Source organism: Barbus barbus, assembly GCF_936440315.1.
Source record: "Barbus barbus genome assembly, chromosome: 28".
NCBI classification, from domain to species: Eukaryota; Metazoa; Chordata; class Actinopteri; order Cypriniformes; family Cyprinidae; genus Barbus; species Barbus barbus.
In genome coordinates this window covers 20,474,253-20,496,298 of record NC_136756.1, presented here as the reverse complement: position 1 = coordinate 20,496,298, position 22,046 = coordinate 20,474,253, and the positions used below count along the sequence as shown (strand labels likewise).

The following is a 22,046-nucleotide window of genomic DNA, read 5'->3' as shown; positions in this document are numbered from 1 at the left end:
ACACAAGTTCATTAGGCTCTTGAGTCTTCTTAGACACTGAAACCTTATTGAAATAATAGTACATCAATAGCATTTACAAGACCCAGAAATCTCCTCAAAGACCTGCGGCGATGTATGTTTGTTTTGTTATGCTATGAGAGCAAAATTAAATTCATGTCATAGTCTACTTGAGTAAAAGACAATGAATCCCTTTTTTTAATTTTATGAACATTTCAGATCTTTAACAAACATTTTTGTTTTGTTCAACATGTATTACAACAGCTTCATTGATGTGACGGGATGATATAATTAAATAAAGACATTTAACATATTGCTATAGTTTACTTTGTAAAAGAATATAGAGTACATTTTTAAGATGTTTTCTGAGTACAGTTTACACTGTCTTGCATTCTCTAAAAGGTTTTTATTTTTTTCCATGAAACAAAATAGAAGTATGTATCACTCCTTCCACCCAATTTCTTTCTAAATCAGTGGTTCTCAATCAGGGAGTCGGGGCCCACTATGGGGCCTCAGGGGGCCACAGGGTGACTTAGTAAAAAAAAACTAATATGTTAAAATAATCTTAATTGAAATGCTAAAAAAGAAACTAGTGTCACATTTTTATTTGTTTATTTTCCCTCACTAAATATAGTTTTTATTGAAGAAAATACAGGTTTTAACACTCCTGGAATCACAAAATGAATCCTGGTTAATTAATTTAATATATTTTCTAATATATTAGTATATTAACTTGTTTATTTTATATCTATTTGTATATTTTAGATTATTTGGGGGGGGGGGCTTTAAAAAGGTTGAGAATCACTGCTTTAAAACCTTGATTTTGCTTGAGAAACATCACGTTTTTCACACAAAGAGTTTCGTATGACAAACTGAACAGTATGGCTTCCCTGCCTGTTCCTTAAACACTCCCTGACTCAGTTGCCGAAGGCAGAACGCACACACAAAGTGTTCAGGGTGAAACTTGCGGTCCAGAGCAGCGATGCAGCGACCCGAGATGGGCTCTCCGCAGGTCCCACACAGAGTGCCCTGTCTGGAGTGATAGTGCAGAGAACAGAGGGGCCGACCGTTCAACTCCAGGAAGCAACCGTCTGTAAAAGGCTTCAGGCAGTCCTGGAGAGAGATGCAGAAAGAGGGCCTTAAAGAAACGTTTAATGAAGAAGAATATTCTGGAGGTATAGATTAGGCAGGTGAAGAATTTACCTTTGAAGCTCACACAATAGTACAGACTGACTGACTCCATATTCCTTATTTATAAGGAGTGAGTCACATGACTGCATTGCATTCCAGCCTTCAACGCCACTAATTCACTCACCGTACAGACAAAGCAGTCAGGGTGCCAGGTTCCATTGGCTACAGACAGATAGTTCTCCTTCACTGGCTCTCCACAGCCGGAGCATTTGGGTGCAAAGAGGCGGTAGAAATCCCTAGAGCAATATGGTTTACCATCTCTCTCCATAAACCCTGGAAAAGACAGATTCATTTAGTACAAACGGTCATTTCTCAAATGACGACTAGATCTGCTGACTCACAGAATGTAAGTGTGGATGTTCTTGGCATTCATGTGATGATAAATTGTTTTAGTTTAATTGATAAATCTGCAGTTGTCTCACCATCAGGTCCAAATAGATCTCCACAGTGGCTGCAGAAAAAATGTTCTGGGTGCCATGTTTGATCCATCGCTGTTAGAATGTTCTGTGCAAAACACAGTAAAGGATCACCTGCTTGATTGCCTAGAATAATTCATTTGTTTGTGAAGTGAAAATCACATTCCACATTTATGTATTTATTTAAGTTAGTTTTGCATTTTATTGCTATTTAAATTCAAATATAGACTCTAATTTGTTTAATAGTTGTGTCTAGAGCAGTAGTTCTCAACTGGTGGGTGGAGGTCCAAAAATGAGTCGTATACAACAGGGGAAAAATATAATAATATTTATTTAATAAATATATATATAAATTAATATTAAAATATAAATTAAAATAATATATAAATTAATATTATGATATATATATATATATATATAAATTAATATTCAAATCTAAATTAATAAAATAATAAAAAATAATGTATAAATTAATATTATGATTTTTTTTAAATAAAAAGTGGGTATATATAATTAATATTCTTTTTTATAATAAAAAAAATAACATTTATAATATATAATATAAATTTATATATTATTTTTTATTATTTTAATTTATATTTTATTTTATATATATATATCGTGTGTGCAGAATTATTAGGCAAGTTGATATTCTGGTCATATTTTTCCAAGAACATTTTACCAATTCCAAACCACATCAATTTTAATAATTACTATTGATTTTGTATTTAATCATTTATAAGTGATATATATTTGTTCATGAAAGCTGAAAGTCAAAAACTCCTTATTTCAGGTGTGCAGAATGATTACGCAGATTTTCTTTTATAGACAAAATGAGCCAAAAAAGAGATTGAATAAAAGTATAAAACTGATTAAATGCCCATGAGAAGGATGCAATACTAATGCAATAGTAGAATTAGCAAAGTTAAGGCATGACCATTGGGCAGCGGAATGCTCATTGGGTCAGCACGGTCAGAAAAAAACAGGTGGAGAAGAAAAGACATGTAAACTGCAAAAGAATTAAAAATGAATGTGAAGAATTAGGTGAGAAAGCATCAGGAACCATTTAGTCTCCAGCGCCATCATTTTCCAGAACTGCATCCTGGAGTTTCCAGAAGTGGAATGTGTCAGCTTCTCAGAGACTTTGCTTGGGCAACAAAATTCTTTAAAATGGCCCTCACTTAATGAGAATAACATACTGAAGTGTTGTGAAATACATGAAGACTGTTTTTTTTATAGACAGATAAGTTGAGAGTGACTCTTGAAGGACAAGCATCACATCCTCTTGTGCCACTGTTTGAAGAATTTTTCTTCCAGAATCTGGCAGTAAATTTTAGGAGCTCATTTTTAATCAATCCTGCAAAACAGACTTTTCAGGATAGGAGATTAACTGAAATGAGCTCCCAAAACTATGTGTGTGTATATGTATATGTATATGTATATATGTGTGTGTGTGTGTGTGTGTGTGTGTGTGTGTGTGTATGTATATATATATATATATAGTAGTGGCTTCCTATCCACCCAGGAACAGGTGGTAAGATGTTCTTCACGCATAAGCTGGAAATAAAGTCATTGTTCAACATTTAGGTTATTAATTAATTTTGTTTACTTATAATACTATAATAATTCATAATTCGGTTTACTATAATGTATAATCTGTAATAATTCAGAGTCATAACTTGTCCAATTTTCAGTTAACATGCCTGAGGAAATTCTAACAAGGAGCTTTCAGAGGGTAAATAGAGACAGATATGGCAGGTCACCTGAGTAATAGGACCCTTGCAGTAAGCGCAGCGAGGGGAGAAGGAGTTCTGGTAGTCTTTCTCACAGTACGGCTTGCCGTCTCTCTCAAAGAAACCAGATGTGCCCAGTTCCTCGCTGCATGCTGTGCACACAAAGTGTTCTGGGTGCCACACCTGACCCAGAGCTGTGATCATCTGTAGTTTCGAATACAGGATGACATGTTTGTTAGTACAGAAAAATGATTAGTAATTTGCAGATTTGTTGTCTGGGTCTTGGTAGTACCTTCCCAGCTATACACTTGCCACAAGAAGCACAGTGGCCTTTAGCAGCTGTCTGGACCCCCATTTTCTCCATGTCTGAGCTGAGAGAGCCCAGCAAGTCGTCTATAGCATCCACATTCTTGGATATTTTCTTTGACAGAGGAGGATGCAGTGGTTTCTTAGCCTCATTTTGCTTTCCACTATCACTTTCTTTAGTTTCCTCTGCTTTTTTGTCTTTCATTGATTTGTGAGCCAGTGGAGGTGGGTTTGATGTGGGAACTGGTTCTGAAACCTACAAAATAAAGCATTTTTGGACAATTTTAATGACTTTTCTTTCTGTAATCGACAAGGGGGCATAAATTAGGAGACTGAATATGGTTATACTGCCCTCTTCTGGTGATACTCCTACTGTGCAATAGTGATTTAACATACAGCAGCTGATGCATGAACTGATGTCCACCTCATGTTTCACTCACCTCCAGGCCTAGCCCTAGCAGCTCATTCATGATGGAGTCGAGCTCTCGTGTAGCTGTGCCGGGACTCATCACTCCGGCCTCCACAGGGACTGGAACCACACTAGAAAAAGAATCTTCTTCTTATTGAACTGCTGAACCTCCAAGGACACCATGTACGCCAAAAGCTATTTTATAAATAAGATACATCAACAGACAGGCTCTTTCTACTCCAGATTTTGGAGGGAGATGGATATACCTGTAGGGATTACATGTGTTTCCTGGACCAGCAACAAATCCAGAGGATTCAGTCTGTAACGGGAGGAGAAAGACATTAGAATGGCTCAGTTTGGGACTAAATACTGTAGATATTTAATAGTTCAAAGTTTGGGGTCATAATAAATAAGATGTAATTTTTTTTAAAGAAGTTCATATTTTAATTCAGCAAGGATGCATTAGATTGATCCAAAGTGATAGAAAAATAATGTTAAAAATTATTTTTATCAAATAAATGCTTTCGATTCATCAAAGAATAATGAAAAAATGCATCATGGTTAGAGGCAGCACAACTGTTTTCAGCATTGATGATAAGAAGAACCAAATCAGCATTCTAGAATGATTTCTGAAAGATCATGTGACACTGAAGACAGGAATAATTGATGTTGAAAATTCAGCTTTGTTGTCACAAAAATAACTTATACTTCCAAATATATTCAAATAGTTATATAAAATTGTAATAATATGAGCATAAGATACCAATCTTACCAGCCCCAAACTGTTTTTGAAAGTTTTCAAAATTGTAATGCTTTTCAAATTCTTGTTTAAATTCAGTTTGAAAATGAATTGGCCTGAAATGTAATTACTTGTTCAAGCTGAGCTGTGTTGTTACTTTTAACCGAGGCTCCCAGTTGGAGAGTTTTGGGTGGAATGGGTGCAGGAACATTTGAAGTCTGGGTGGAGTTCTGAGCCAACTCCTCTAAAAGCATGTCTGCAATATCAAATTCACACATCAAACACCTGTACTGACAGTGACACTGAACACAAACTTTGACACATACACAAACCAAAAAAAAAATAATAATAAAATACTACACTGAAGTATTGATGGTTATGACTGAACTAAAGGAAAGCCCCTGTACGTTAGCAATCTCTGTGTCATTTCCTGAGGAAGTGAAAAGGTTCATCGCAACGGATGCAGAACGTAAAATAACAAACACATGAATTTCAAACTTTTGCCACACTTTTTTGCTGACATAGAAAAATAGAAATATAGCCATGGGTTATCTGACTCACTTCTGTCAAAATACCAAGAAAAATGGGAGCTTAAAAAAAATCCTTCACAAGAACATCAATTTATTCTTAAGAGTGACATGCAGGAGTCATTGCTTCTCACATGCAGAGAAGAAAAATAAATCCTTTGCATACCAAAGTTAAAAAATTTATTTATATGTATTATTTATTTGGATGACAACACTTCAAACTCTCTCTTAGAATGGCCTGGGTACACAAATCTGTATTCAAACCTGTTACATCCTGTTAGGGACCAAACCCTGTTGTTTGGTTCAACAGCATCTCTGTCGATTCATTAATGTGTTTTGTCTATTTTCTAAAATATCACAGCTTTTCACTGATAATGCACTGGTCTCATTGAAATGTGTGGCATGCTGATGAGTGTTTTAGTCTAATATGAGTAAACCAATGAAACAGTCACAGAAAAATTCTCATACCACAAATACCATGCATTTATAGGTCACAGTCTTAATGAGACTCTGCAGAGAATTGTAGTAAAACGATAGAAAATAAACAGTCTTTGGATTACAAATTAATGTTAGAATGACATATCCTTTATGACATATACAATGACATTTACTCACCGAGTTCGTACATTGTGGTCTGGGGTGTGAGATGAGAGTGTGCGTTGCGTGTTCCTAGTGAGCATGTGTGGTGTGGTAGGGTGATCTGATACATGCAGCTGTGAGTTGAGCCCAATCTCCCATGTGAAACTGATGTTGCTTCCTTTTTGAGTTCTCGTCGTTACACTCCTTATATTATGTCTGTCACCCTGTTGTATTTTTGCAACGTTTAATGTTTTTAGTGGCTGTGTGGGCCCTAGAAATTGGATGAGAGTGTGTACCCATTTATTCAAACACTTTAATTGTATTACTATTATTAGCCTAGTTGACGTAGTAATAAATGTAGTGGTATTACAAAACCAAGTGTATTTAGTCTATATTTCAGAAAATTATTGAAAATGTTACATGTGTAAAGTATAGGCTATTGAAATCTAGACACACAGTGTATTAAGGTGGTTTTCTTAAGAAATGTAATCAATAATATTCATATTAATACATTCTGATATTTTGTTTGTGCAGTTATACTTCTTAGAAATGACCTAGATCAGGTCGTTTAATGCTTAAAACGCTGGATGATCATATAAAATGATAATATCGCACAGATGTTTGTTTTCGCACTACATTTCCCATAGATCCTAGCTGTGCCGCGAAGACTTCTGGGACAGGAAACTTCCGATTTGCTTTCTGTTTCTGCAGCTCGCTTGACATAATACTCTGGAACTGATGACATATTTCACATAATAGCATTGAGAAGATGAATTCAGCCAATATTCATAATTTTCTGTTTAGCATCTCTTTCATCGCGAGATTTTTTTTATCGTTTTTATATCGAGTTTAGCGATAGACTGAGTTGATCAACTGAGCGGGTCCCCCTTAAAAGGGCAACAGTTTGAGCAAGTGGGCCCCGCAAACACTATACCCTGAGCGAGTCTTATTTAAGGTATGTGAGTGGTTTCTTTCCTGCTACTTATAAATTATCAGCTTAAGGCATATTATTAAGCATATACATAAAATGAGGCGTGAGAGCAGCTGCTGGTGGCACTTTCCATGAAAAGTACAAAATATAGCCTGAAAAGTTTAAAATCTGTGTGTTTGTGTTTCCCAACAAAACACTTATTGTTTCAGAACATAATAGTCAATATCAGTTACGTTTTATAGGAACTGTTTTATATTCTATTCATTTTCTATGAAAAATAAAATACATAAACTATGTCTAAATGATTGACAAAGCTGCAAATTTACCCCAAATTAAATGATTTTACAGTAGTCATTATTAATTAATATTAATAAATTAATTTGGGAGTCCTTTAATTATGCAGTTGAGCTGTAATTGTAAATAAGACAATTACAGTGCTTTTAAAATACCTTTACGATTGATATTATTGCAAATATGACATTTTGGAAACCAATGATTGTAATTTTTTAAACGATTTATTCATCTGACTGATGATTTTAGTTCACATTTGTACTACAGCAACGAACATACAAACCTCTCATCATCTTCACCTGATTTCTCTCTCCATTTTCAGTGTCGATTGAGTGGAAGTGTAATGTCATCCTCTAAAGACACTCAGCGCAGTCAGCGGCGCAGGGAGCTGGATGCCCGCAGGAGTAAGTCTCGCGTGCGGCTGGGCTCGTGTCTGCAGAGCTGGGGTCAGCTCAAAGAGAAACTGGGCTTCTCTCTTCACTCAGAGCTCGCTCAGCATCTGCTGGAGAGGTATAATACTGTCATCCTGTTCTGCAGAGTGATACAGTTACCCTTAGACCCACTAGATGACAGTTCATTGGATGTGCACTCTAAAATTCCTGTTGAATTGCATCTGCAGTTGTTGATTCTGGCTTTGAAGATTTTTTCCAGTTGTTCTGATCCAGCTCCAAATCATACAGGGAAAAGAGGAATTATGAGTGAGCTTAAAAGAAAGTGTAGGCAGAAAAGCACAGATGATCTTGTGGTTTATGGAGTTCTAAATATATTCAGGTTTGGCTGACAGCCAGGTCTTTTGGTGGTGTGTGAAGCGTTATACGGTTGATAAAATGTGGTCTAACTGACAATGACATTTGCTTTATGTTTTGCAGCTATGCTTCAAGAGTTTGTATCAAGTGCTCAGGTAAACCACAGATTCCCTCCTTAAAGGCATAGCTCACCAACAAAAAGACAAGTCTTGACATAATTTATTCTATAATACTTTATCATTTATCAAGTATATTAATCTCTATGATTTCATAGAGTATTTCATAAGTAAATAAAACATGTTTTGTAAAGACAAGGCCAAGGAAAGACCCGCTGACACCAAAAATGATAACTATAGTATGAGGATAACTACAATGATAAATGTATTAGTGTCCACACCAGTGCACATTGAAGTTGTTTAAGCGCACAATGCAGTTATGTTGTCTGCTGCTTTAAACGCTGAAGCTCTTTAAAGTCGGCTAGATTCTGATCAACTGGAAAATATCATTCTGAAAGTGATATTGTTCCTCTGTGTCATTATCGTTATGACTGTAGTGTAGACTTCCCTATTCTCACAGAATTAGAACCGTTATTAAAACTTTATAGTTATTGTCTTTGGTGTGAACAGGCCTTAAGAAAATGATTTTTTGCAGTGTTTTTGGCCTTGTTAATCTGCTACAGTCACAAAAACTGTTGGTTGCTCAGTGCATTTGTTGTGTGTGTGTGTATATATATATATATATATAGTGGTGTGAAAAGGTGTTGGCCCCCATCCTGATTTATTTTTTTTGCATGTTTGTCACACTTTAATGTTTCAGATCATCAAACAAATTTAAATATTAATCAAAGATAACACAAGTAAACACAACATGCAGTTTTTGAATGAAGTTGAATGAAAACAAAATCCAAACCCACATGGCCCTGTGTGAAAAAGTGCTTGCCCCCTAAACCTAATAACTAGTTGGGCCACCCTTAGCAGCAACAACTGCAATCAAGCGTTTGCGATAACTTGCAATGAGTCTGTTACAGCACTGTGGAGGAATTCTGGCCCACTCATCTTGGCAGAATTGTTGTAATTCAGCCACATTGGACGGTTTTCGAACCGCCTTTTTAAGGTCATGCCACAGCATCTCAATAGGATTCAGGTCAGGACTTTGACTAGGCCACTCCAAAGTCTTCATTTTGTTTTTCTTCAGCCATTCAGAGGTGGATTTGCTGGTGTGTTTTGGATCATTGTCCTGCTGCAGAACCCAAGTTCGCTTCAGCTTGAGGTCAAGAACAGATGACCGGACATTGTTCTTCAGGATTTTTTGGTAGACAGCTGAATTCATGGTTCCATTTATCACAGCAAAACAGCCCCAGACCATCACACTACCACCACCATATTTTACTGTTGGTATGATGTTCTTTTTCTGAAATGCTGTGTTACTTTTACGCCAGATGTAATGGGACACACACCTTCCAAAAAGTTCAACTTTTGTCTCGTCAGTCCACAGAGTATTTTCCCAAAAGTCTTGGGGATTATCGAGATGTTTTCTGGCAAAACTGAGACGAGCCTTTATGTTCTTTTTGCTCAGCAGCGGTTTTCGTCTTGGAACTCTGCCATGCAGGCCATTTTTGCCCAGTCTCTTTCTTATGGTGAAGTCATGAACACTGACCTTAACTGAGGCAAGTGAGGCCTGCAGTTCTTTAGATGTTGTTGTGGGGTCTTTTGTGACCTCTTGGATGAGTCGTCGCTGCGCTCTTGGGATAATTTTGGTCGGCCGGCCAGTCCTGGGAAGGTTCACCACTGTTCCATGTTTTCGCCGTTTGTGGATAATGGCTCTCACTGTGGTTCGCTGGAGTCCCAAAGCTTTAGAAATGGCTTTATAACCTTTTCCAGACTGATAGATCTCAACATGATGTGTAGCTTTTGAGGATCTTTTGGTCTACTTCACTTTGTCAGGCAGGTCCTATTTAAGTGATTTCTTGATTGCGAACAGGTGTGGCAGTAATCAGGCCTGGGTGTGGCTAGAGAAACTGAACTCAGGTGTGATAAACCACATGTTATGTTTTAACGGGGGGGGGGGGGCACTGTATAAGTATTGAAACAGTAAAGAAAAAATTGCTCTGTTGGCTGTGGAGTCAAGACATTTACAAATATGATTAAAAGATGAATATGAGACAAAACTACAGAATGTCACATTTTATTATTAGTATCAGTAGTTTCAACACATACATGTTTTACCAAATAAAAAGAACAGCACTTTTAGAGTTCATCCCACTCATTGATGTGAGCATAAGTATTGGGACAGTTCAACATAAGGCAGATATAAAAGATTAAAAGCTATTATTTAGTTGCAGATCCCTTGCGCACAATCGTAGCAGTGAGTCTGTGACCCATAGACATCACCAGACTCTTGGTCTCATCCTTTGAAATACTTTTCCCAGCCTTTAATGCAGCCAATTCCAATTGTTGTTTGTTTTGGGGAGTTTCTGCCTTTACTCTCCTCTTCAGCTGGTGAAATTCATGTTCAATTGGATTTAAATCTGGAGATTGACTTGGGCAATCTAAGACTTTCCATTTCTTTGCCCTTATAAATTCCTTCACTGAACTGGCAGGGTGTTTTGGGTCATTGTCCTGATGCAATATGAAGCACTTCCCAATGAATCTTGTGGCATTTTCTTGAATATTGGTAGGCAATATAGTTTTGTACCCTTCCAAATTCATTCTGCTACTGTCATCATACATTAAGTCATCAGTAAAGTTGAGAGGGCCTGTTCCAGAGACAGCCATGCATGCTCATGCCATGACACCACCTCCACCATGCTTTACAGATGAGGCTGTATGCTTGGGATCATTTGCAGTTCCCTTTTTTTCTCCACATTTTTGCTTTCCCATCACTTAGATAAAGGTTTATCTTTGTCTCATCAGTCCATAAACACAGTTCCAAAACCCTTCTGGCTCACCTTTGTGCTTTTTTTGCAAACTCTAATCTTGCCTTTCTATTTTTGGTGCCTATCAGAGGTTTGCATCTTGCTGTGTAGCATCTGTAATTCTGTGTCAAAGTCTCCTGAGGACAGTAGATTGTCAGAGCATCACCCCAGCTTTCTGGAAGTTGTTGCTGATTTTACAGACACGTCTTTTAGGGTTCATTTTCACAGCTTTTATGATTTGTCAGTCATCAACTACTGTTGTTTTCTCAGCCGATCAGGTCGTTGTTGGTTGCTGGTGTTGCTGGTGGTTTCCAAACTCTTGATTTCTCCATGCCCTTTGTTTTTGCTTTAGCTCTAACTGACTTCCTCTTTTCTTTTAGCATCCAAATTGCTTGCTTTCTCTCAAAGTCAGCTCCCTCATCTTCATCCTGGTTTGTGTGTGTCATCATCGAATGCAAGATTCAGAATACAGAAGTAATGGATATAACTGATACAACACATTCCCTGCTTTTAATATCTGAAGAATTAATGCAACAGGACACAGCTGATCACAAAGACCTGTGAGGCAACTGTTCCAATACATATGCTCACATCAGATAGGGGGATGAAACTCTAAAAGTGCTGAACTTCTTAGCTGGTAAAACATGTATGTGTTGAATCACTCAATAATAAAATGTGACATTCTGTAGTTTTGTCTCATATTCATCTTTTAATCATATTTGTAAATGTCTTGACTCCACAGCCAACAGAGCAATTTTGTCTTTACTGTTCCAATACTTTTGTAGGGCACTGTATATATATATGTTAAATGTCTACTCTGGTTATACATTGGGCTTCTTTAGGTGATGGGAAAGGAGAGACGAGCACTTTGTTAACTACCAAGGAGTCTTTGCAGGAACTCATCCTGATGGTCCACAACCATGGACAGACGTGCCCTCTTCCCCCTGTCCTGCATTCTGCCACAGTCAAAAAAACAACTGAGCGAGATCAGAGCTCTCATGAAGCAGGGACAAGAGAAGCTGAAACTGAGTCCAAAGACTCATCTGAGGTGGACTTGTGTCTCAAATACACCTGTGAAAATGGACATCTTTTTTTGTGGTCTCCTCTTAAGAAGGTAATGAGATCGAAAAATCAAGGTGGTAGAACTGCATCTACCCCAAAGAAACTCAAGCAACGAGGCAGAAGGCGGCTGAAGGAGCCAGACACAGACATAGAAAGACAAGAAGTGGTGACTAGATTAAAAACCAGACAACAACAACAACAAAATGCTGAAGTTACCACAAATGATACAGAACAGAAACACAAGACAAAGTCTGAAATGTTTAGCGAAAACAAGAATGCAGGTTACTGTTTTTAAGTATTTTTCTCAAATAAATATGCTGTTTTTGTTATTTAAGGACTAACTACAACCATGTGTTAAGGTGTTACAATGACTCCTGGGACACAGGAAGGAAATGATGTGGCTGTTGACTTTTTACATTCAGAACATGGGTATATATCTTTTCATATTTGGTTGTTTAGCTGTATTTAATTTTTCTGTTTTAAGTCTCTTTGTTTGTTTTCTGATTGTCAGATCTCCAGCAGACAGTGATGAGCTGACAGGAGATGGACCTGCAAGAGTATCAATTGAAAACCAAAGTCCCACTGATATGTATGTGTTCTATTCATTTGTACTGACACACTAAATGACTGAAAAAGACACAAGTTAAACTAACTCTCTGTCCCCTAGCAATGAGGAAGTTTCAGTGCTGAATTTAACCAACAGAGGGACCCAGAGTAGAGCAGATCCTCCTGAGACACACAATGCCAACAAAAAGGCAGGAACTCTTAAGAATATCAGGTGATTTGTCTAACAGCACATATTTCTGTATTTTGATTCCCAATAAGTTGAAATGAAACCCTAAAATTCTCTACATTTTTCTCTCCAGGCCACAGTTACTGAAAGATGACGTGTCCCAGATTGGTGGTAAAAGAAAACGGTTTGTTATTTAATTTTACCAAGATATATATATATATACAGTGGGGATCGAAAGTTTGGGAACCCCTTGCAGAATCTGTGAAAATGTGGATAATTTTACCAAAATAAGAGAGATCATACAAAATGCATGTTATTTTTTATTTAGTACTGTCCTGAGTAAGATATTTTCCATAAAAGATGTTTACATATAGTCCACAAGACAAAAAAATAGCTGAAATTATTCAAATAACCACATTCAAAAGTTTGGGAACCCTTGGTTCTTAATACTGTGTGTGGTTACCTGGATGATCTACGACTGTTTTTTTGTTTTGTGATGGTTGTTCATGAGTCCCTTGTTTGTTCTGAACAGTTCAACTGAGCACTGTTCTTCAGAAAAGCCCTCCAGGTCCTGCAGAATCTTCAGTTTTCCAGCATCTTTTGCATATTTGAACCCTTTCCAGCAGTAACTGTATGATTTTGAGATCCACCTTTTCACGCTGAGGATGATTGAGGGACTCAAACACAACAATTAAAAAAGGTTCAAACATTCACTGATGCTCCAGAAGGAAACACGATGCATTAAGAGCCGGGGGTGAAAACTTTTTGAATTTGAAGATCAAGGTAAATTGTACTTCATTTGTCTTCCAGGAAACATGCAAGTATCTTCTGTCGCGTCAGAAGGGCAGTACTAAATGGAAAAATATGATATTTCAACAAAATAAGAAAAATTTGGACATCTTCATCCTGTTCAAAAGTTTTCACCCCCGGCTCTTAATGCATCGTGTTTCCTTCAGGAACATCAGGAAAACAGGATTTTTCGCATGCCACATATATAATTTTTTTTTTGTTTTTTGCAAACCTATACATTTAAAAACATTTATATAGTATTTTATATCTCTATATAAAATGTATAGATAGTTATGTGTCTTTTAAATATTATAACAGTGATTTATTTGTGTATTTGGTTACATTTCCATGGTTTTATTTTGAATGTCCTGTTGTATCATATGTTCAATGTCATAATTAGATGATACTTATCTCTGTGTTTACAGAAAATCAACATCCAAAGTCATTTTGCCTTGCGAGTTTGAAGGCTGCGATAAGATTTTCTCCAGTCGGCAATATCTAAATGTGAGTGCTGAGTCAGTATTGATATGTCCATGACACATTCATTAATCAGTAATAACTGGATTAAAACAACTCTGAGAAAGTAGAACTCTAATTTCCATTATTCTGCACTGATCCGTAAGAAATTTACTTTATTTAATTTAGAAATATGATGACTGCAAGGTTTTATGTGACAGGATGGCAAAGCATCTCACAATCTGTTCTTCTCCACAGCATCACGTCAAGTACCAACATCTCCAGCAGAAGACCTTCATTTGCTCGCACCCCACCTGCAACAAGTCATTCAACTTTAAGAAGCATCTGAAGGAGCATGAGAAGTTACATAGTAGTGAGTTTTTAGTCCGTCTGAATGATATTTGTGATAAATTTGTACTTCTGGACAGGCACTATATGTATGAGCATGCATTGATATGCCCAGACAGTATCTCAATATTATTTTACAAAAAGAATATGGTAATTAAATTCTTCTAATCCAGTGGTTGTCATGCTGAGTATGATAAAAAAAAACTTTAATAACGGTTTAATAAAAAGGTTTAATAACTTTTAAAAGTGAGAAGAAAACACTTACCATGTCTTTTGTTGTTACTACCAAAGGCTGGGTATCTAATCAGACTCTACTGTATTTTGACACAAATTCATCTATATTTCATTCAGTTAATTTGGTAGAAGATTAAAGAGATGCCAAAATGGTGAAAAAAAAAAAAATGGTCAACATTTTATTAGGTGTATTTTACTACTACTATATGCACTTTAATACAAAATAAGTTGTTTTTAGTGTTTTTTACTGCTATTGAGGTGGAATACGGGTAAGGTTAGGGGCAGGTTTGGTGATATGGTTAGCTTTAAGAGTTGGTTGAAGAGTAGTGGTAGGGTCAACAGTGTACTTAAATGTAATTACAGAAATTAATTACCTTATGGTATTTTGAAATATTACAATATAAAAACATGTACATACAAAATAAGCACATTGTATCAAATTATTATTTTAAATGTTAGCACATCGTAGGTAGAGACACTTAATATAAATTTGTTCCAAAAAAAGTCCTCAAAAACAAATAATCAAATGATATTTTTATTTAATATAACATTAATACTATTAATATTGTTGTAATTGTTGGAATATTGTTAATTTTGTTGTCCGATGTAAAATCTGTATCTGGAAGCAAAGCCACTGATTAAGTACAGCAAATTGTAGGGCTTTGTGTTTTTCATGCTGTGGTTGATTCTTTGTGTGTGTGTGAGATCAGAGAGACTATATCTGTGAGTTCTGTGCCCGGGCGTTCCGAACCAGCAGTAACCTGATCATCCACCGCAGGATACACACCGGAGAGAAACCGCTGCAGTATGAGTTTCACCACACACACGTGTCTAGGCCCTTTGTTTACACCAAAGCTTGCGTAGCTCCCAAACTAATTTTTACATGAACATCCCATCAATATTTAACAGAACAACTGTATTGCTCAAGGCTTTGCTACTACAATTTTCAGCTCCGGATCTAACCCACCCCGTCTCTCTTTCTCAGGTGTGAGGTGTGTGGCTTTACCTGTCGGCAGAAAGCCTCTCTGAATTGGCACATGCGAAAGCACAATGCTGAGAGCACCTACCAGTTCCCCTGTGAGATTTGCGGTCGCCGCTTTGAAAAGAGAGACAATGTCACGGCTCACCGTAGCAAAAGCCACCCAGACTATAATACACCCACTCCAGAAGTGACTCTTCCCCTTCCTCCCTCTGACCCACTCCCGCATCCCTCGGGGCAGAGCAGATCTTCCCCTTCTGCTTCCAAGAATCTCACCGCTGTAGAATAACATTTGTTTTGTAGTGTTTTGATTAAATATGTAACAATGTGTGCATCCTTGACCTTGAGCAAATGCTGTGTCGCTAATTGGTTTTAATAAAAAAGCTGAGAAATTGCCACGTGATGCATATCTGAGACATTAATTCGTTTTTGGTGGTTTTTAAAATATAAATAGGTCTTGTTTTGCCATCATGCAGAGGCTGTATTAATGACCTAAATCAGGTCGGTGTATTATTAATAATAATTTATCATTATTAAATTTGTCATTAACTTGTATCACACATTGCTCATGGGTAACTATAAGTCCTTCAGTAATATGGTCAGTACCCATTAATTGTCAATTTGTTGAAACTGCTTTTAAATTTTTAGCACATATTATTTTGCAAATAGATTGTGACATTGTGTCATTTCAATTATTATATTTTTTTGTGATGGAATTGTGTGCTGCTTTTAAAAAATATAAAAAACACATTTTTGCTCTTTTATTATTGCATTTTTATTTCTTTTTTTCCTGTGCAAATGCATAAATCGTCGTTATCAGAAAATATTTGATGCGCACTTTGCCAAATTTGCTTTTGTGCTGAGCACTTCATTTTCGTGCCCATTTGGACAGCGGTTTGTCTGTGAATCTCGGAAAAGAAATGAAGTTGTAATCGAACTCAAGGGTTCCCGCAAAAGGCTTACTTTGATTGACAAATACTTTGTCCAATGACTCTTGTCCGTGGCAGGTGGGCGTTGACTCTTAAAATTGAGCCATTATTCTATTGGCTAGGAAAAGCGGCATTGGAAACGCAGTTGCCATGCCTACACAGTTTTGCTCCGATGACGCTTGAGTGACGGGAAAGGTGAACCAATAGGAGCACAGGTGGGTGGGGCTTTTCGAACACTGTCAACTGTTCGTTCAAACCTTCTTACTCTCTGTAACACATTGAACGCGGCATGGTGGGAGCAACTACCGGCGATGAAAATGAACCACGTTGTTTTTACTGAAACCACAAGCAGGTAACGCACTTTTTACGTTTCTATGCACAGTATGAAGTCATTGGTTATGCTGTTGAAACATTTTTACCTAGAATGCAACATAATAGGCGTCCAGCAGTAGGCAGCGTACTGACAGTGAGGCTTTCCCAGCGGAGCATCTCTGTTTCAGTGTGTCAGCATTGTGGAGCAAAAGGTTGATCAGCTCCAACAAGGTCAGTTTCAGTTTGGGCTGGCAGCGCACAGCATGTTGTGCTGTTCCTCGTCAGAGCATATATTTCCTCTGTCTAGAACAAAGACTTTAGACACGGTGCTTTCTGGAAGGAAGTTGCTGTGACAGAGTAATGATGGGCAAAGTAGTGGAGATTTTGTGTCTCTTAGGTGGATTTAAAAGTTTGATAGATTAATTTGTTTGTTAAATATATGTGTTTTATGCTATATATCTTATATTTTGCTTCAGGTCTTGCATTCAGTAACTGTATGTATAGTAATATGACATGCCAACTATCTAACTAGTATCTATATTATTAATGATTATTTTAAAGTATTAGTAAATAATCCACCGATGACTTGTTCTTTTTAGTTTAACTAGCAACTATACATGTAGTAACTAGGACAGTATTTATTCCAATAGTAACTCAATTTGTCACTAGTATTTATTCATTACATACAGGTGCTTATTTCTTTGCTATTAGTCGCTATGCCAGTTGAATGTAACTGTTTTAGTAACACATTATCTTTGGTTCTTTATTCTCTTCAGATCAGTACTTTTTCCAGTTGTTACCGGTACCTAATTTTTCTAGTAGCTATTCATTTGGCACTAATACTTGTATCTGTCCCAGCTTTGTTTGCATTTATGCTTTAGATTCTAGTATTCATTTATGAAACACATGTGTCTGTTCCAGTTGAATCTATAGAATAGTTAGTAAAACTGGAATAGGTACCAGCAACAGCACTTGGAAGTGAAAAGATATTATATGAAACTAAAATTTCCATTCAGTGACACATATGGTTAAATTGTAAATAGTACCAATAGAACAGCTAACCTGCTTGTCATTAACGGTATAGAGAATAGTAGAAAAAAGAAATATATGTAATGAATAAGTATAAGTAAGCAACTGAACAGATACAAATCACTAATATTAAATTCTACCAGTATGTAATGAAGTACTAAAATCAAATGAATGGTTACTATTGAAACTAGAGAAAAATAAATATATAACTGGAAGTACTGGTACTGGTTAGTTTTAAGGAATACCTTTTAGAATGGCTTGTCTTTATATCCATGTAGATTCACAAAAATTCTAAAAGCAGCTCTATTTAGAGCTCGAAAATTCATGCTTTAAAGAACGCATCATTTGTTTTGCAAATTGTGTGGAAGAATAATATCCCTGTCATTCTTGATGAAGTGGATCAGGAGCAATATCTCTAGAAGTGGCCAGTCGTCCCGTTCGGAAGTGTGGCAGGTTATTTCTAGAAACACTTGGTGCACAGTGTCACATCCTGAGCTATAGTGCCATGTGGTTGTAGATTTGTGGAGAATGGCTGCAGGCTAGTTTTTCATATACCCACAAAGTCAAAAGAGTTTGCAAAGCTAAGTTGTTGTGCAACACAGATCCATATACACTGTGCTCTACAATGTAACTTCACTGTGTGATCTCTTGCAGCGTGTTTTGTAAATGCTCGGCATGGTATTCCCACCTCATGATAAGAGTCTTGTGATGCAGATGCAGATTGTCCTTTGAGTGTGTGTCTTGACTTGCCCTTGTTTAGTCTATCCTTAAAAGAACCCAGAGATACACAAAATTGTAATCTGTAACTGTAGCACACAAACATAACATTAAGACGTACTTGAGAGCATTGAGATGTGACTAAGATAGGAAAGAATGAAGGAGTGCTTTTAAAAACAAATTAACAAACCATTCAACCATCTGATTCTTGTAATGCAGATGCTTGTCAAATTGTGGTCTGTGAAAAATTCCAAGAGGTTCTCAAGTTGAGTGACCAGTAAAAAAAAACTAATAGACTGATTTATCAAATCATTATGAATTAAACTTATTGTTAACATAAATCTCAGAAGTCTTTCTGATCAGTCATGTAACTGACAGTTATACATCAGTGTATGTGTTAATTTTACATTATTAGCTATTAAATAATCTCCTCATTGTGAGTTAAGAAAAGAGAGCAAATCTAGTGACAGTACTTTAAATTTCAGAGAAATAGGAAAAAACAATCAGAGGTTATGAATTAGTAAAAATGAGATAAACCCAAGATATTGAGTATGAAGTTGCATAATTGTATGCTAATTGTTTTGAGATGGTGGTTTGTCCCACGTGGGTCCTATTTTTTTTTTTTTTTACATGTTGAAGTAGTCTGCTTTCCTGTTGAAGACCATCCGAATGCTATTTCAAGATTTCAGTGCACACATGTAGACATTATGAAATCAAACATATGACTTTTGTTAGGGTCATCAAATTGACATTTTGATTCTGTACCATGACTAGTCACATTATGCATTTTGACTTTCTTCAAAACTGTTGGTTTTTTAACACTTCTAGCATTGCACTTATCTCAGAATAAAAGCTAACAACTTTTAAAGCCTGTTAGAAATTCAACATCAGCATTGACGGCACTGCAAGGGATAAAAGGCTTTTAATAGAAATGAAACTACCCTATGATCTGGTTTTCTGAGTAGTGTGTGATGACGTCTGAGTCTTGCAAACACAGTTTAATTTTTAGGCCAGGACTGAAGACTGATATTGCTGCATTTCCTCTGTGTGCTCGAGAGATATCATCCAGTGCTGCACGGCACACCAGTGCAAGCATGCATGCAGAATGCATTGTTTTTTGTTTTGTATTCTCTCTGTTAAAAGTTTCATATTCATTTTGGAGGACATCCTGTCTCACCTTATATAAAAGACTGATTAGAGCTCTGAACCCTGTAGTCATCTGGATAAGTCTTACTCAAGTGGAGAGCTTTGAAACGGCTCTACATCTCATCTCCAGCTTTTAGCTTCCTTTACTGGAGGTCATGCAGTAGATACTTTGACCCCACACCGGGCCTGCTGAGTTGTATTCAGTCTGGCACTTCAAGGTAGATCCATTATCAGGCCCGAAAGAGTCGAGACACATGAAAGCCGGCGTGGTTTAAGATTATAAGGATCATTCAGAAACACCCCTGACTCTGAAGACCTGCAGAGAAGGATAGAGAGAGGGAGGTGGGGGATGCGCAGTACTTTGCATTTAAATTTGAATCAGCTTGAATTGGTCCTGTTGATTAGACTCCATCAGAGGGAACCTGCTGTATTTGCATGGACTCTCTCTCTCAGTCTGGTCCAGTCCTCCAGTCACTTTTTTTGTCATCTGCTGTTAACTAGTGGTCGTTAGCATCAGCATTGAAAGATTTGTAATTGTGTGTCAGTGCTGTGCTGGCTCACCTACATCCCTGCCAAGCAGGACAGCGCCTGTGGGCAAAGCTTGGCAGCTTGGCAGATGGAGGATTTCTGTCTGTTGGGCTGTCTAGAGGCACACAGAAGCCTGGAGAAGGGAACGTGGCTCTGAGCCTAGCCTGGTTGTGGGTCGTTGTTACATGAATTGGATGTGGGACTTTTCCATAAGTATCAATTTGTGTCAGCTTGTTTATAATTAAAAGTTTTAATAGAATAGTTAACCCAAAACCAAAAATCAGAGATCTTAGGGAGAATGGCTAAGATCCTTCCTTGCAAGGAAAGTGAATGGTCTTTTATACTGTTAAGCTTCAAAAAGTATCATAAAAGAAGACCGTACAAATCATATAACAAGTCTTCTGAAGTCATATGGTAGCTTTGTGTGAGGAACATACCCCAAATGATGATATATATATTTTATTTTGCTGTCAATAATGCACTGTAAATATATACTGTTCAATTTATGCTAAAAAACAACAACCTTGTGGTTGCCAGAAACGTATAGCCCTGTATTTCATCAAGTGTTATAATGTTAATAGGCCAAAACTGCTTTAAATCATAAAATGAGCTGATAACCACTGGGATAATAAAAGTGGTATGATAGAAAGTAACATGATGAATCGGAGTTCATTGGTGGCCTAGCTCCTGAATGCACAACATTCAGGTAAAATGGGCCAATATAAAAAGAGAACAACATAGGTAATTTCAGCTTAAATCATTTAATTTTTAACAGTAAATTGACACTATTGTCTTTAGTGTGCCATAGCAACACCATACATGTATTTCATTAAATAGAAAGTTGAATGAATATTTCATTAAACGATGCAATTAAAAATGAACTGATCATGTTGTATACGTGTGTGCTTCTGTGCATTGGTATGTGTGTATGTGTATTTTTTTAAAGACTATTACGAGTTTGTATGGATGCATATCTAGGCCTAGAAACCCATTTCCATTGTGTGTGTATGCAGCCCATTTTAGCTGAAACTTGTGGCCCATTTTAGCTTAACCAGCCATTTCTACCTAAAATTAGTTTCTTTTTTAAATTAAACTTTTTTTTATTTGAAAGAGCATGTCAAAACATTCTCTTAAACCTTTGCTTTGTCGGTAAGCTTACTTATAATTGCTTTATACCCTTATTAGTGATTAATGAAACTTACTATGTCAGACTCAATTTCTCTGACAAGCTTCATGTAACACTCAAAAAACTTTACCAATAAAAATTATTGTTACATGCCAACAAGTGTTGAAACAACAATGCAAGATCAGTTATTGTGATTTTCTGTAAAAATTTAAGGAGACATGAATGATGCTACAAACTTATTTGGTCCATTTTACCTGATAGCCCATTTTAGCTGACTTCACCCCTCATATATAAATAGTGAAAGTCTTAAATGTTGGTCTGTTCCTCACACAAAGCTGGCTTCAGTATCATTGAGATATTATTTTTGGTTAATATTATGAATTTGTTTTCATTTTATTTTAATTGAAAAGCTCTAGTAATTATATTGTTTGTTTGTTTGTTTGTTTGTTTGTTTGTTTCATTTTTATTCGCTTTTTAAATATGTCTAGATATTTATGTCAATTTTAGTTTTAGGTATTTTAGATTCAGGTTAAATAAACTAAATGAAGAAAATGAGAAATGTTGGCAACTAGCTGGAAAATAAATAGAAATAAATATTTATTTCTATCTTTTGCTGTAGTGTGTCAGTAGGAAATATCAGTTTCTATTTCCAAACATTCACTTTGCCATTAATTGTAATAATGGCACAAGGAGTCTGACAACAGCCAGTGCTCCACACAGAGATCTGATCTCATCATCATCCAGTCTGTCTGGAATGACAAGAAGAAACAGAACAAACTGAGACAGACTGAATCCAGAAGAACTGTGGCAACGTCTCAAGATGCTTCAAGAAACCTTGCAAAGCTACAGTACTGTTAAAAGTTTCAGGCACTTGTGTAA

At 36.6% G+C, this 22,046-nt stretch overlaps 3 protein-coding genes across 4 annotated transcripts in view; 2 read left to right on the top strand and 1 right to left on the bottom strand.

Moving 5' to 3' along the window:
- Positions 1–768: 768 nt before the first annotated feature.
- LOC306847940 (leupaxin-like) lies at positions 769–6,004 on the bottom strand. Its single transcript, XM_079382193.1, has 9 exons — positions 5,934–6,004; positions 4,923–5,047; positions 4,319–4,371; positions 4,084–4,183; positions 3,630–3,899; positions 3,368–3,541; positions 1,611–1,692; positions 1,313–1,461; positions 769–1,110 (listed from the first exon to the last, which is right to left on the bottom strand). The coding sequence occupies exons 1-9, from the start codon at positions 5,944–5,946 to the stop codon at positions 844–846; spliced, it is 1,233 nt and encodes a 410-aa protein (XP_079238319.1). The 5' UTR covers positions 5,947–6,004; the 3' UTR covers positions 769–843.
- A 556-nt stretch (positions 6,005–6,560) lies between these two features.
- Positions 6,561–16,143, top strand: znf692 (zinc finger protein 692). Its single transcript, XM_079382387.1, has 12 exons — positions 6,561–6,852; positions 7,442–7,629; positions 7,989–8,020; positions 11,622–12,122; positions 12,201–12,270; positions 12,353–12,430; positions 12,509–12,619; positions 12,708–12,758; positions 13,789–13,867; positions 14,078–14,192; positions 15,107–15,206; positions 15,387–16,143. The coding sequence occupies exons 2-12, from the start codon at positions 7,463–7,465 to the stop codon at positions 15,667–15,669; spliced, it is 1,587 nt and encodes a 528-aa protein (XP_079238513.1). The 5' UTR covers positions 6,561–6,852; positions 7,442–7,462; the 3' UTR covers positions 15,670–16,143.
- A 429-nt stretch (positions 16,144–16,572) lies between these two features.
- Positions 16,573–22,046, top strand: part of LOC306848393 (F-BAR domain only protein 1-like) — a 44,090-nt gene continuing 38,616 nt past the window's right edge. The window contains exon 1 of one of the 2 annotated variants that reach the window (XM_079382907.1): positions 16,573–16,661. The gene's annotated coding sequence lies outside the window, so the exon portion shown is untranslated. Of the gene's footprint in view, positions 16,662–16,735; positions 16,853–22,046 lie in introns of those variants that run through there. The other variant, XM_079382908.1, reaches the window with a different exon arrangement.